A 13,289-nucleotide genomic window follows, 5' to 3' on the forward strand; every position below is an offset into this window, starting at 1 on the left:
GGAACACCCGAGTTTGTATTTTCGATGCCATTTCTAAATGGCTAATCCAATTGAGGCAAATAATATGGCGTTGGAAATCTTATTAAAATGCGCTATTTTTCATGTTAAAAGTTTTTTTTTCTAATTTTGAATGGTTTAAAAGTAATTTAGAAAATGGTACAAGTTCCACCGAGTTCGTATTTTCGAGCTAATTTTTTAACCGTACGTCCAAATGCAGCAAATGATATGGCGTTGGAAAGCTTGAAGAAATGTGAAACTTTTTTGTATATATTGTTTCTCCTAATTCATTATAGTTTTATGTCAGTTTTGAAAATGGCTAAAAACGTTTTTTTGCCGTAATTTCTACAAACTTTATCGGAATGGGGCAAATAAATTACCGCTGAAAAGCTACGGAAAATTCAAAACTTTTTCATGTTGATGGTTTTCTGTGATTCCTTGCCGTTTTCAAGTAATTTTGAAAATGGTGAGATCGTTTGTTCTGCCTTTATCGCGAAATAGATTCTTCGAAAATGCACCGCGTGAAGAACCTGAATTTCTCGGCATGTCTACTTGAACTTCACTCTGTTTTTCACGTGCTTTTTTTGCCCGTAGCTCTCCATCCACTGCTCGTAGCTCTCCATCCAGTTCCAGGAATTCGGCAAATAATATACCAATGGAAAACTGCGGTAAACACGCAACTTTCCCGTGTTGGTCATTTTTTCATACTTGCAACGATTTTAAAAGTTTTTCATCTGGAATTCATTCAGCGTAGTAGTTGAACTTCGTGCGGCTTTCACGTTGAACTTCTGTGATGTATTTTTGTTTGTATTTTCATCAGTGTTACACAAATGATATTCTTTTTGTACAAACTTCTCTTACAATATTTTTTAAACTTTCTCCGACCAAGGACTTGAACTTACACAAATGATATTCCTGTCATTTTGAGTAAATTAGAAAATGGCGAGATCATGATTTCTGCGCTCATCGCGAACGGACATGCACTGCGTGAAGTAGTTGAACTTCTGGGACAAGTCTGTTTGAACTTCACTCTATTTTTGACGTGTTGTTTTTTGCCCGTAACTCCCAAACCACTTACCGGAATTGAGCAAATGATATACCAATGGAAAGCTGATGAAAACTCGCAACTTTCCTGTGTTGATCGGTTTTTCATACTCGTGATGGTTCAAAAGAATTTTTTGAATACACAAAAACGTGTTATAAACAGTATACATAAAACTTTTAAACCATCCATCGGAATATAGCATATTATATATCGTTGGAAAGCTTATGAATAGGAGCATCTTTTACATGTAGACAGACGTTACAAATTCATTGTTGTTTGAGAGCAGTTTTAAAAATGGCAAAAACAACATCATTTTTGCCTGTTTTTTATATGTAATTGAAGGTCGGATGTCTCGCAGTAGAGTTCTTGAACTTCACTGGGAGGAGCACGTGAACTTCTTGCAACAAACGTTTTAGGCTTTTAGTTTTACATTCTTATATTCTTATCTAAAACGCATTCCGTGTAGTAGTTGGACTTCCCGCTATTTTCACCTTGAACTTCTGTCACATGTTTTTGTTCAACCTCTTTCACAACATTTTTTTAACTTTCTCCGGCCGGAGACTTGAACTTCTAGGAACAAAAATTTTGGACTTTGCCTTTTATTCAATTTTTCTCATATGAAACACACCGTGTAGTATGCGAACTTCTGGCTATTATATATTTGACCAGCTCTCTTTGCTTTTTTTGCCTAACTCCTAAAGCACTCATCAAAATTGAGCATGTAAATCCCAGGTTTTTATAATCTCCAAACTTCTCTGTTTTTAAAATTTGAACTTCTTAGTTTTATTCTTATAAAAAATGATTTTTAAATAAACATCATACAACCTTTTTAAATTGACCTTCATACGTTAATTTTGCATAGAAACAAGAAGAATACGAGTTTGTTGTATACATCGAACTATTTGGTTTTTTATATGAAATTATTTATTTTCTTTCTAAATCGATTTGCTCCAAAAAATAAAAATGCAAAAAATGAAACTACCTTTTAGCAATGAATAAAATCTAAATTTTTGATAGACATCAAACCACTAATTTTTTCAAATTTTGAACCTTTTTGTGTATTTTTAGAAATGGGAAAAATTGAAGTTTTTTAATAAATGATGAGCTTCTTTGCTATTTCAAATTGATCTTCTTGGTTTATTCGTTAGTAACGGGAAAATTTCGAGTTTTTGTAATAAATATTGAACTACTCCATTTTTAAAAATTGACCTTCTTGGTTTATTATTTAGTGACAAGGAAAATTTGAGTTTTTCATATACTTTGAACTACTCTATTGTTTTAAATTGAACTTCTTGGTTTTCTTTAATATGGACTTCTTGGTGTTATTCATTTGTAACGTAAAAAGTCCTAGTTTTGCAATACACGTTGAACCACTTAGTGCATGCGATTGCGAACTTCTTCACCGCGTTCATGGGCTCAGGTCCAGTAGTTGCACCAGGCTCGAGCGTCCCTTGCTACCTTGCGCGCACCGCCGACTTGGCATCCATCATTCGCACCAGGGGCAGGATGCAGCCATGCTCCCCGAGCAGCCGCTTCATGTCCTTACTGCTGCTGCCGAAGATCCTCTAGATGCAGCAACCACAAACCAAATCAACTTTCATTCATTCATCCATCATTTTCAAACCACTTTTCAGTATACCTCATAAAAGTGTTGTTCATCGCCTCCATAGTATTTTTCTCAAGTTTTGAGTTACTATTGTCATCCATTCTGCCCAAGCAGAACAAATTCACATTAATTTTTAAGCAAATCCAAACAAATTCAGACCTTGGACAGCAAAATCTTATCAAAGAGAGAGAATGCTTTTTTGATCAATGATACTTTTTCGCTTCTGTTAGGCATCGGCAAATTACTTGTGTGAGTGTGTTCCATACATTTTTTGTGTTTCCTAACTTGTAGTAGCATCGCATGGCAAGCATCACTCGGCATCTCTCTGAATAAATTGTGTGCAAAAGGATGGACAGTATGCAATCAAAAGTACGACCCTGGAATAAGAAGGATCTAGGCCTTGTCCGGGCACAACAGCAATGGGAACCGGGCGATGAACGTCTTGGGGTTGTGAAGTTGAACGGCCGGAGGTGACAGCGGTGAACGGCCTGAGTGCTGTGGTGGTGGGGCCCCACTGGCAGGAGGCTGTGTGTTGGCAGGGGCAGCCTCACTGCCGCCACAAATGAACACAGCGACGCCATGACGGAGCTCTGCCAGCCTTCTTCCTTGTCACCATGTCAGACCTCCGCCGTAGCCCCGAGCTCCGCCCTCTCCCCGTCTCCACCAAAGCAGTGGATCTCTCCGACCTCCAGTCGATGTCGCGATGGCGGTTGGACGTGGGGTTGGCTGTGGCATATGGGGAAGAAGCACAAAGGAGAGGGTCTGGCGCGGCGGCTGGAACAACGGTTGGGGCCCTGGCTGCGGTGCCGGGATCCGGCGGCAGGGGCCCTAGCAGCGGCGGCAGGGACTGGTGGTTGGGGAGGCAAATCTGTTGGGTGGGATGGGGGCGCCCAGTTGCCGGCGAGCGCGTGGGCGAGGCGACGACTCCGGCGGCCGGCGAGCGTGTCGGCGGCTCCTGCACTGGTTTGATGGGGGTGCGGTGGGGATTGGGGACAGGGCGGTTGGGGACGGGGCGGCGGGCAGGAGATGCGGGAGCTGCGGGATCGGGGGAGGTGGGGTGGGCTTTTTTCCCATCTTTTTTGTGGTTGCCCAATTCGGGAGTTCGGGAACAGCCTCATCTGGCCTATATAGGGTTGTGATCCAAATAGTTATTCTAATCCTGTGATCCAAATATACATTAAGGACAATATAACCGCACCTAAACCGATCCCTCTCAGCGATTAGCATTTTTGGCCGTCCGTTTTTCCGATCTGGGACTTCCTGGCCGTCCGATTTCGTGGTTGGGGCGATCTTTCCGCAGTCTGTGTTAACTCGACCCGGCTGTCCTGTGGGCTACTGCTCCGCGGGCCGAAACCAACGCGTGCATTGGGCGCTTGGCGAGCCGGCAGACCATTCAAAGGAGGGACAGCGACCGCGTGGATAGCGTGGGCTTTACTCGCCAGCCCAACCGAGTGAAATTGAGCCACTTCCCTGCCCTCTCACGCCTCCATCCTCCTGGTCCGTTGGATCTTGATTTCTGGTCGTCATCTACCGTTGAATCCTCGTTTCAGTCGAAGCTTTCGCGACCTGGGACGGCTGTCCGTTAAACTGCTACTCCCGTAGAAAAATCAAAGGTTTCTGGTTAACTGGGCCATCTATCCAGCCCATTTAGCCTGGAGCCCTCGAAAAAAAACACCTCAACCACTCGCCGCAGAAAAAAAGAGAGGACAAATTGCTCGCTCCCCTCCCCGACCTCTCCTCTCCCTCGCGACCTGGAAGAAAAAGGAAATCACCGCATGGCCTCTCCATTACCATCCGCATCCCCCTGTTTCATCTTTATCTCACGATCTTTGAGGCGAGACCCTAGACATACTTTTGCGGCGGCGGCACCCTTGCAACGCGCGTCCGTGCGACTGCAGCAGCCATGCCCGGCGAGCCCAATCTCGGCAAGTACATCGCCTGCATCATGTACCTGAAGTCGCAGGACGACAGGAGCCATCGCAGGCCGGGTTGAGGGGGCCGAAGAGCGGTTGACCCGCGCTCATCGTGCACCTCTTCCGATCTCTCTCCTCTCGTGAGCCCTGGGCTGAGGAGGGATTCGTTGCTGCCGGAGGGGATCGATAGGGAGTAATCACTCTCCATGGCGGATGATGTGCGCCCCTCGCAGGTGGGGCTTATTGGATGGTTTCCTCTCTATTTCCATCCTTCGCTGCCTCGGTACAGGTACGAGATTATGTACTACAAATCTTTCATGGATTCGATGATTTTAAGGTCTGGTCTCCCAATTTTCCCTGGAATTTCTTAGAAAGAATGGTGATGTGTACCACGAATCTGATGTATTGTTGATTATGTTTATTTTTGGGTTCGCGAGAATAAGGTTGGGAACATAATCTTCGCATTTCACATGAAGGAAATTGAAGCCTTAGCAGGTTGACATGGATCATGCGAAGAGCTTCTCCTGATGTGGCGGCCTTGTGTGATTATTGATTGCCAATCATTGTTTGTCGCCCAATACGACTGGTTTCAATCCTTTATTCTTTGTTTTTCTACATCCCTAGGTTCCCAACTCTTGCTCATCTGCTCCTTCCGGCTCAGCGTCTTTGGCGCAAACAGGAATCAGCAATGATTATATTGTTAGCTCGACCACCAGCTAGTCATGGTAGTTAAATCAAGTGCTTCGCAAAACCCCTGTAAGGAGATGGTGCTTTGCAAAATTCAAGTTTGTCTTTCTGATGCTACACTTCCAATGATACTAATTTTTTTGTCACACTATACTACAGAAGTGCAGCAAAATCATCCATCTACTCAACGTGTGATACAAGATGATCTAAGATGCTTGCACTGCCAATTTATTATGCATATTGTGGTGAAAGTTTATTATGCATATTGTGGTGAAAGTTTGTTTCTCTGAACTCCTTATATGTCAAATAAACTATTTCTCTTACGGAGCAACTCTAAATTGTGTTATCTGGACCCTATTTCTGTATTGATTACTTTGGCTGACTGCTTTACCATTTAAGACATTATGTTGCTTCACTGTGAGCAAGTTGTCTTGCGTGTTCTACTTGAGCGATTATTTCACTACCTACTAAAATTTGATAGTGCGTTTGGACATGATTTTTCTCTTAACAAATGTCCTTATTGTAGGTCATATGTAATTAACCAGAGAAGAGCACCTCAAATCTGAGTTAGCACACATTTAATGCAACTGATTTGATTGTGCATTCTATGATGATATTTAGCTTAAGAAACTTTTGCTTCTTATTGTAGATCATATGGAATTCTTCAACCGTAGAATAACACCTGAAATCTGAGTTAGCATACATTCAATCTGGCAGGCAAACAAATCTGAAGAAAGCAAGAAACGGTCAATATAAGTGATACTGACTTTTTACAGTCCATCAGGAATCTTTGGAATTGTTCATCTCCAGTTTCTATAAATAAGGCGACATGTTTTTATTAAAAACGTTCCTTTAGATCATCCAGATATGAAGTATTTTTATCGAATTGATCAGATTACCGCTTTCTTTGATCAAACTCATGTAACCTCTATTTTTGCATGTTCATGGCGAATACTATAGGCATGTTGAGAACTTATGCTACTCTGCTAAGTGATGCCTCGTTTTTTTAATTGATATAGTTTTGAGATGGAAAATTGTGGCACTGGTAAACATAACATTTCTTTCTAATTCAGTCATCAAGTACTTGATATATTTATGGACTCTTGCTAGCTGCTACCATTATATTACAAAACAGACACGTGCAACAACACACCATCTTGGGTAGGTGCCTATGCTAATTTCTGTCAGTTTGATTTGTATTTTGTGATTTTGTTTAGTTAGAGCTTGAATCAAAAAATGATAGTAGATTATGTGAATGATTTCCTTCAGATATAGTCCTTTTTAAGATTCAGTATGTTACACATGTTACCAGCTAGCACATCGACCATTTTGGTACATCAACTGTTGGATGAGAAATCTACGCTATATATATCTGGTTTGCACTGCTTATATTTTATTCCAAATATTACCAGACACGTATGTTCCCAAATAATGACATTGTTTAAAAAAATTGCATTGTTCTTCAAAACTAAATAATTGTTATGTTCTTTATAATGAAATAGACACGTGGAAATATTTGTTGAAACCACTACCATCCCATTGTGCATCATTAGGTTCCTCATGGAGAAAATGTGTACATGACAAGAAATCAGATAATATCTTTTTTTTTCTAGGTAAGGGTAAATCAAAGAACGTCTAAAAAATAAAGATAAGATATCAGGGAAGAGACAAGATTTGAGCTAGGGTCCATGGGACAATACAAAAAACCATGTTCCATAATAAGCCCAATGAATATGATGGGACATTCATACTGCACTCTCACGTTGAAAAGAAACTTGAACTCCATGTTTTAGAAAATATTCTAACACAATAATAAAACATTCAAAATCGACGGGCGCGGCAACGCGCGCCATCGATGATCTAGTGTGTGTGTCTATATATATATATATATTGTTAGCCATGTGCGGCGCCCCCCCTCCATAGTTTACGCCTCCGGTCATATTCACGTAGTGCTTAGGTGAAGCCCTGCGCGATCACTTCACCATCACCGTCACCACGCTGTCGTGCTGACGAAACTCTCCCTTGACACTTTGCTGGATCAAGAGTTCAAGGGACATCATCGAGCCGAACTTGTGTAAAACTTGGAGGTGTCGTACGTTCGATGCTTGATCGGTCGGAACGAGAAGAAGTTCGACTACATCAACTGTGTTGTCAAACGCTTTCGCTTTCGGTCTACCAGGGTACGTGGACACACTCTCCCCTTCTCGTTACTATGCATCTCCTAGATAGATCTTGCGTGCGTGTAAAAAATTATTGAAATTGCATGCTACGTTCCCCAACAACATGTTGCCTACCTCTACCGCTTCCTGTCTTCCCGTCATCCCCCTACTCACTCACTAACACCGCTCCTTATCATCATGCTCTTTTGTCTCTCGACATCTCCCACGTAGAGCAAGTCTACCATAGTTGCCATATGTGTGGTCGCCATATGGCATATGTCGCGCACTCCATATTCATTTGAAGGTTGTCGTGGTCGTGTACAAACACAAAGTCACCATATTGTGTCCTTCATATATTTTCTATTTATTTGTTCTTTTCTTTTCTTCAACAAAACCGATAAACTTATATTAGTGGCCTAAAGTCATCGCATTACATATTTTTTGCGACTTCAATTGTCATTAAACGACATTTTCAAATGTGCAATGTCGCTATTCAACATTGCTATGCACTACTACCTATGGTACCACCACCTCCGATGTCGTCTAGTCGTCATCCTTGTCCTCTCTAAGAGACTGTCCAAGAAGGCATTGGAGTTGTAGCCATGAGTGGCTGCCACGAGCCGCAACTGCTCCTCATCGGTGGCTGCGGGAAAAAATCCCGATGGATGCTCTCCACATCATGGTGGCTTGCATGCGCTTAGAGGGCGGAGGGCCGCAACATGGCGACGACCGGGTCCTCGGGCTTGGGGACAAGGAGATGGTGGGAGTAACAGGGCCAGTTGGTGGGTACAAGGTCATTAACAGTTATGATGGCGCCCGAGGCGCTAGACCGACGTCGCCCACTACCATGTGGAATGGCAGATCCCCCGCGACCATCATCACTAGCCGCTATGGGAGGAAGAAGTGATGGCTACCGCTTCTCGTGCACCATGTGGGGAATTCGCATACCATCAATGCGCCACGATTGGTATGGGTGGTTCAGCCAATAGGTTGTGTCCCTCCATCGCGGTGGCATTGTGACGGAGAGGGGAGAAGATAGCTAAGGGAGGAGACGTTAAGGAAGGGTGAGGCGGCGGCTAGGGTTGGGACGCTTCACTATCAGGCTTTTATAGAAGAGGACGATGTCGCATGGCATCCATCTAAACAGCCACCTGATGAATCCGAGGGAGCGGCTGTGTCATTAATGGGAGGATGGTTTGCGGCCATGTTACTCCAATTGCCGGTGATTATTACATGTGGGTGTATGGTCGACGTGTTACTTAAAATCCCGGCACCGGTGCGAGAAGGAAGAAGCTGAAACTTCCCTCCATGGTGGCAGTTGGATTTGGAGCGAGCTCCTAACGAGACCTCTAGAGTAGAATAGAGTCAGAGTTGACCATACCGACAAGCTGAGAAATAGCATTGCCAGTGGCTACTGGAGATACAGATCCTGGTGCATGCCCGAGACAAATGTTCACTTGCCGATAGGGAGTGGAAAACTACAAGCACATGACTCTGGAGCAATTTACAACGAAGTGCATGCTACCACTAAATGTTGCAACAATCATGGGAAGTACGGTAGAGGAAGAATACTAAGACGCATGGCTAGTGTCGAATTGTAGTGTGCCTAAACGCACAAAATGCTCGGCCCTAGGCCCGCCACCGATGACCGGAGATGATCCCGCCTGGACCATCACTCCAACGCATGCTTGTCCACTGTGGGCGTCAACTATCGTGGGGATTTCACGATAATGTTCAGGATTCAAGGATTTTACTGAGCCAAGACACACCTAGAAGATCTAGGTATGGGATTTCACATAGTTGAAGTTTTACTTAGGTTTGGGCCCCTGTTCTAGGGGTAATACCCTACTCCTGCCTGGATGTTTCCCTCTTGTGTGAGCCGAGTGATCAAAAAGGATTTGTTCAACCTGTAGACTTGAGTGAACTTGTCTAGGTTTCGCGCCCTTCTCACCATATATACGGTTAGAAGGTGGAGTTACATGAGCTATTATGAGTCGTGATGTAATAACGATCATAATGATGGGAGTAATAACGATCATAATGATGGTAGTTACTCGTGTCATTATCAGGTCATCACAAGAATCGTCTTAATGGTGTCGCGGGTAACGTCCGTCTTGATTGACCATGTCTTGGTCCACTCAGATGGACGTTATCTAGTCGGATGGGCTTTATGGTGTTCAGCTAATGGACTTTATCAAGGCAGACCCAACCGAGTGATTCTCCTCATGAAGACTAGGATTGTGGGCCTAGCTGGGCTAAATCCTTGTCATGGGCCTACCCGGGGATCCTGTCGTGAGCTTGTGTGTACCTTTTAAAAACTTGGTTATGTACTATCATTTGAATGTTGTTTGACGTTGCCAACATGAGTTTATCTATAAAGTCGAACATATGCCTATTCTTTAAAATAAATTATATAAAAACGATACTCATATTTTATTTTTCCTACTTTGCGAGGAAGAATGAACATCCGTTCTAGAAAAGAAATACTCGCATGGACTCAAACAATGATGTTGTTCTCATAGTGTAGAAAATAAGGGTTTCTAATTAAGGATATTTACACCAAGAAGATCATTCAGCTGCCTAAACTATATTAATATTGCTCTGCATCATACATTTCAAGTATGAACTCTGTACAATACTACAATCCTGTGTGCATTCCCTCCCCTCGCGTCGCCTCCCTTGGGCGATGCCAGGGCCCCCCCAACCCTAGCGCCGCAGGCCACCCCCCGCACCTCCTCTTGCTGCCGCCGCCGCCGGCGTGGGCCGCGGTGGCGGCGGGCCCGGCAACGAAGGCACCTGGGCGGGCGGAGGCTGCGGGATTCCATCTGAGGCGGCACGGGCGGCACCTCTCATGGGAGTCCGAGGGCGGCGACCCTATGCCATGCGGTGGTCGTCGCAGTTCCATGGTCGGCGGAGCGGCGGCCCTGAGATGGACGGCGGCGGTGGCAGCACCCCATCTGGCGGGGTTGGCTGATCTGTGCGGAGATGATGACGACAGTGGCTGCGGATCCAACGTCCCGATCGGATCCGCCGCGGGGTGGCCTTGCGCCGACCGGCGGCGCGTGGAGGGACCGATAAGGAGATGACGAATCTCCACCAGAGTACCGACGGCGGTGTACGTCTTCGTGGCGAGGCTTCGCTCTGTTCCTGCCAGCCGAGAGAGATTGGGACTACGTGGTTTCCGGTGAAAATTGCGCCTAACTGCGGTCTTAGCGGACGATGGCGGTGTCTCGGATGTCGTTCCCTTCTCGAGGCATCGTCGTTGCAGGTCACGTCAACCTGATCCGGATGTTCCTAGGGAAACCCTAGATCTGGGTCTACCGGATCGGACGATGACGACGCTTTCGGTGTCATTCTCCCTCCTGAGGGCATTGTTTTGGAGTAAGTGCTGGCTGGAGGGGACAAGAGGAAGGACGATGTTTCATCTTGCCCATTTATAGTGGCGGATCTCGGCGGCTTGGCGCAGTGGAGACTCGGCGCCTGATGAGCGGAGATGGACTCGCGTAGGATGGTGGCGTTGTCAGGCGTCGTGGTGGCGTCGACGACAGGTAGGCCGAGCAAGGTAGATGCAACAGTACATCACTGATGATGGATTGGTGGCAGGTAGCTGCGGCAGCCTCATACCCGGCAGGCGTCCTGGTTGAGGAGTGCGCCGGACCGGTGAGTGCCCCATACCCGGCAGGCGTCCTGGTTGGGATCTCAGATTTTAGATGTTAGGTTTGGCTGTAAGGTTTGTTTGGTACTAGGTCCAGACTATCAGCATCCCTTCATCATTTGGATATGAGTAGCGACACTTTTGTTGCCTAGACGGTGGCTTCAGTCTTACTATTGTATGACTTTGTAAAAATCTTGTGTGAATAATTAATAAAGTGGCTGCATGCATCGTCTAGATGCAGAGGCCGGGGTCCTTCATTTCTAAAAAAATAAAAAAAAATCTGCATCAATCATAATCTGGCCATTCAATCCAAGGTGATGGAGTAGTGCCGTACGACTGTCTGTACAAAAACTCATTGTACATATAGCAATGCTCAAACTATATACTACCTTCGCCTTAAAAAGTTTATTTTAAATTTATCAAAATGGATGTATCTGACACTAAAACATATCTAAATACATCTATATCTCTAAGAAAAGTTTTTTGGGGCGGAGGAGTAGTAGCAAACACAAATCAGGAGCGAGATACTCCTACAAGAGACTAAATTCCTGCTACCTCCTACGACACATGCAAGAGTTACATTTTTCAATAAAGGGCATTTCATTGAATTGAGTTATCGAGGTGATACAGTCGCATCAAAAAAACGCCCAGCCTCTGCATAATCAGATGCACACAGCCAATAAATCCAAGGTCTGATAAAACAACAAAATGAAACAGAGCTAAAAAGAATCATAAATCCAGCCTATTATTAACAAAAAAAACATGTAATAGTACCATTGCTTACTTTTGATTAAGACCACCTTCACAGCACCCATAATTGAGGGACAGAGCGCCTATGTGTTCCAAATCTTTTTCTATTTTAATCACCTCCAGGCTGTAGATCATACGCCGCAACAGCATCATGTTTTCAACTTAAGTGGTGATTGGTGATGTGACCATATTTTTCTTTCAATATGCATGACCCTGCATCAGATCCGAGTCAGGCACCCTGTTTTTCTACTCTATCCACGTACTTGAGCTAGCCGAACGTCACCATTAGCTAGCGCACTAATCAATAATCATCTGTACTACAGACATATTAGTGCCGAGTGCAGACAAACGTCTCCAAATCATTGCAGTAATGTAATAGAATCATAAATTCCAACTGACAGAAGCATCCATAAATTAGTGATGAGAAGAAACAAAAGATGTACTATGTCACAAGTAATATAATCATACTTTTTTGAGTTTATAAATCATACTTAAACAACACCAAGAAGAACAAACAAGTCCGTCTAGTGTGCTCAATCCGTTGGTTAGGGGGCTGGACGGATTAGAGAAACTAAACCGAGGGTGGGGTAGAACCGTCATTACACCTATCAATGTCGGCTTACAATAACGAGCCGTCGTAATCGTGTGGGTTCGGCTCGGGCCATATAAAACACAGGCCCCTCTCCAGGTTCGCCACACCACGCTATATCCTCTGCTCTACTACTACAGTTGTTCTCCCGTGACAAGTTCGTTTTCTCCTTCGAAATCGCATCCATGGAACTGGCCGCTTCAGCTTCGGTGTCCGTCTGCTCGGCGTACCACCACCTCTCAACGCCGGCTGAGGCCAACGACGACAGCACGCGGTCCCAACCGCAGCTGCAGCGCCGGAGGAAACAGGCCGCTGGCAGTGGCATCGGTGGGCTCCGGTCCCGGTGCCATGCTGTTCTGAAGCAGCAGAGGACGAGGCTGTACATCCTCCGGCGGTGTGTCTCGATGCTGCTGTGCTGGAACGAGCACGACATGTCCGACTGAGCTCACACGAGGGCCCGGTGGTTTTTGTGCGGGCTGGGTCAGGGCCGGGCCTGTAGACCGGCTCGGTCTGTAGGAAGGAATGGTAGAGTGTTTGGTGTATCATATTCCATACTTGTTTATTAACAATTGTCATGACATGAGGTTTTTTTTAATCTGATGATGTGTAAGTGAATGGGAAATGTGATGACATGTGATGGAATTGGTTGCTTATACCAGTACAACTTCTGGTCTTGGATGGAATTGGTTATCTTTACCGTCTTCTTTTGTTCGCATAAATTTTGCAGGGATTCAGAAGGATATGAATTTTGTAGGAAAATTCCTTTGAACCCTTTGATTCATGGGAATGGATTCCTAGGATAGGAAGCAATCATTCGCATATCAAAGGAAAAATATATTAGCCTAGACCCAATAAAGAAATTGGTATCACATGACTCAATGATATTTT

At 44.7% G+C, this 13,289-nt stretch overlaps 1 protein-coding gene across 1 annotated transcript; it reads left to right on the forward strand.

The window, feature by feature from the left end:
• Positions 1–12,491: 12,491 nt before the first annotated feature.
• Positions 12,492–13,054, forward strand: LOC125517250 (small polypeptide DEVIL 8-like). The gene has a single exon (XM_048682454.1). The coding sequence runs from the start codon at positions 12,587–12,589 to the stop codon at positions 12,842–12,844; it is 258 nt and encodes an 85-aa protein (XP_048538411.1). The 5' UTR covers positions 12,492–12,586; the 3' UTR covers positions 12,845–13,054.
• Positions 13,055–13,289: the final 235 nt, after the last annotated feature.

Source organism: Triticum urartu, chromosome 1 (genome assembly GCF_003073215.2).
Source record: "Triticum urartu cultivar G1812 chromosome 1, Tu2.1, whole genome shotgun sequence".
Taxonomy (NCBI): Eukaryota; Viridiplantae; Streptophyta; class Magnoliopsida; order Poales; family Poaceae; genus Triticum; species Triticum urartu.

Excerpts from the sequence above, each read along its gene's own strand:
- LOC125517250 (XM_048682454.1), top strand. The coding sequence starts at position 12,587 with ATGGAACTGGCCGCTTCAGCTTCGGTGTCCGTCTGCTCGGCGTACCAC.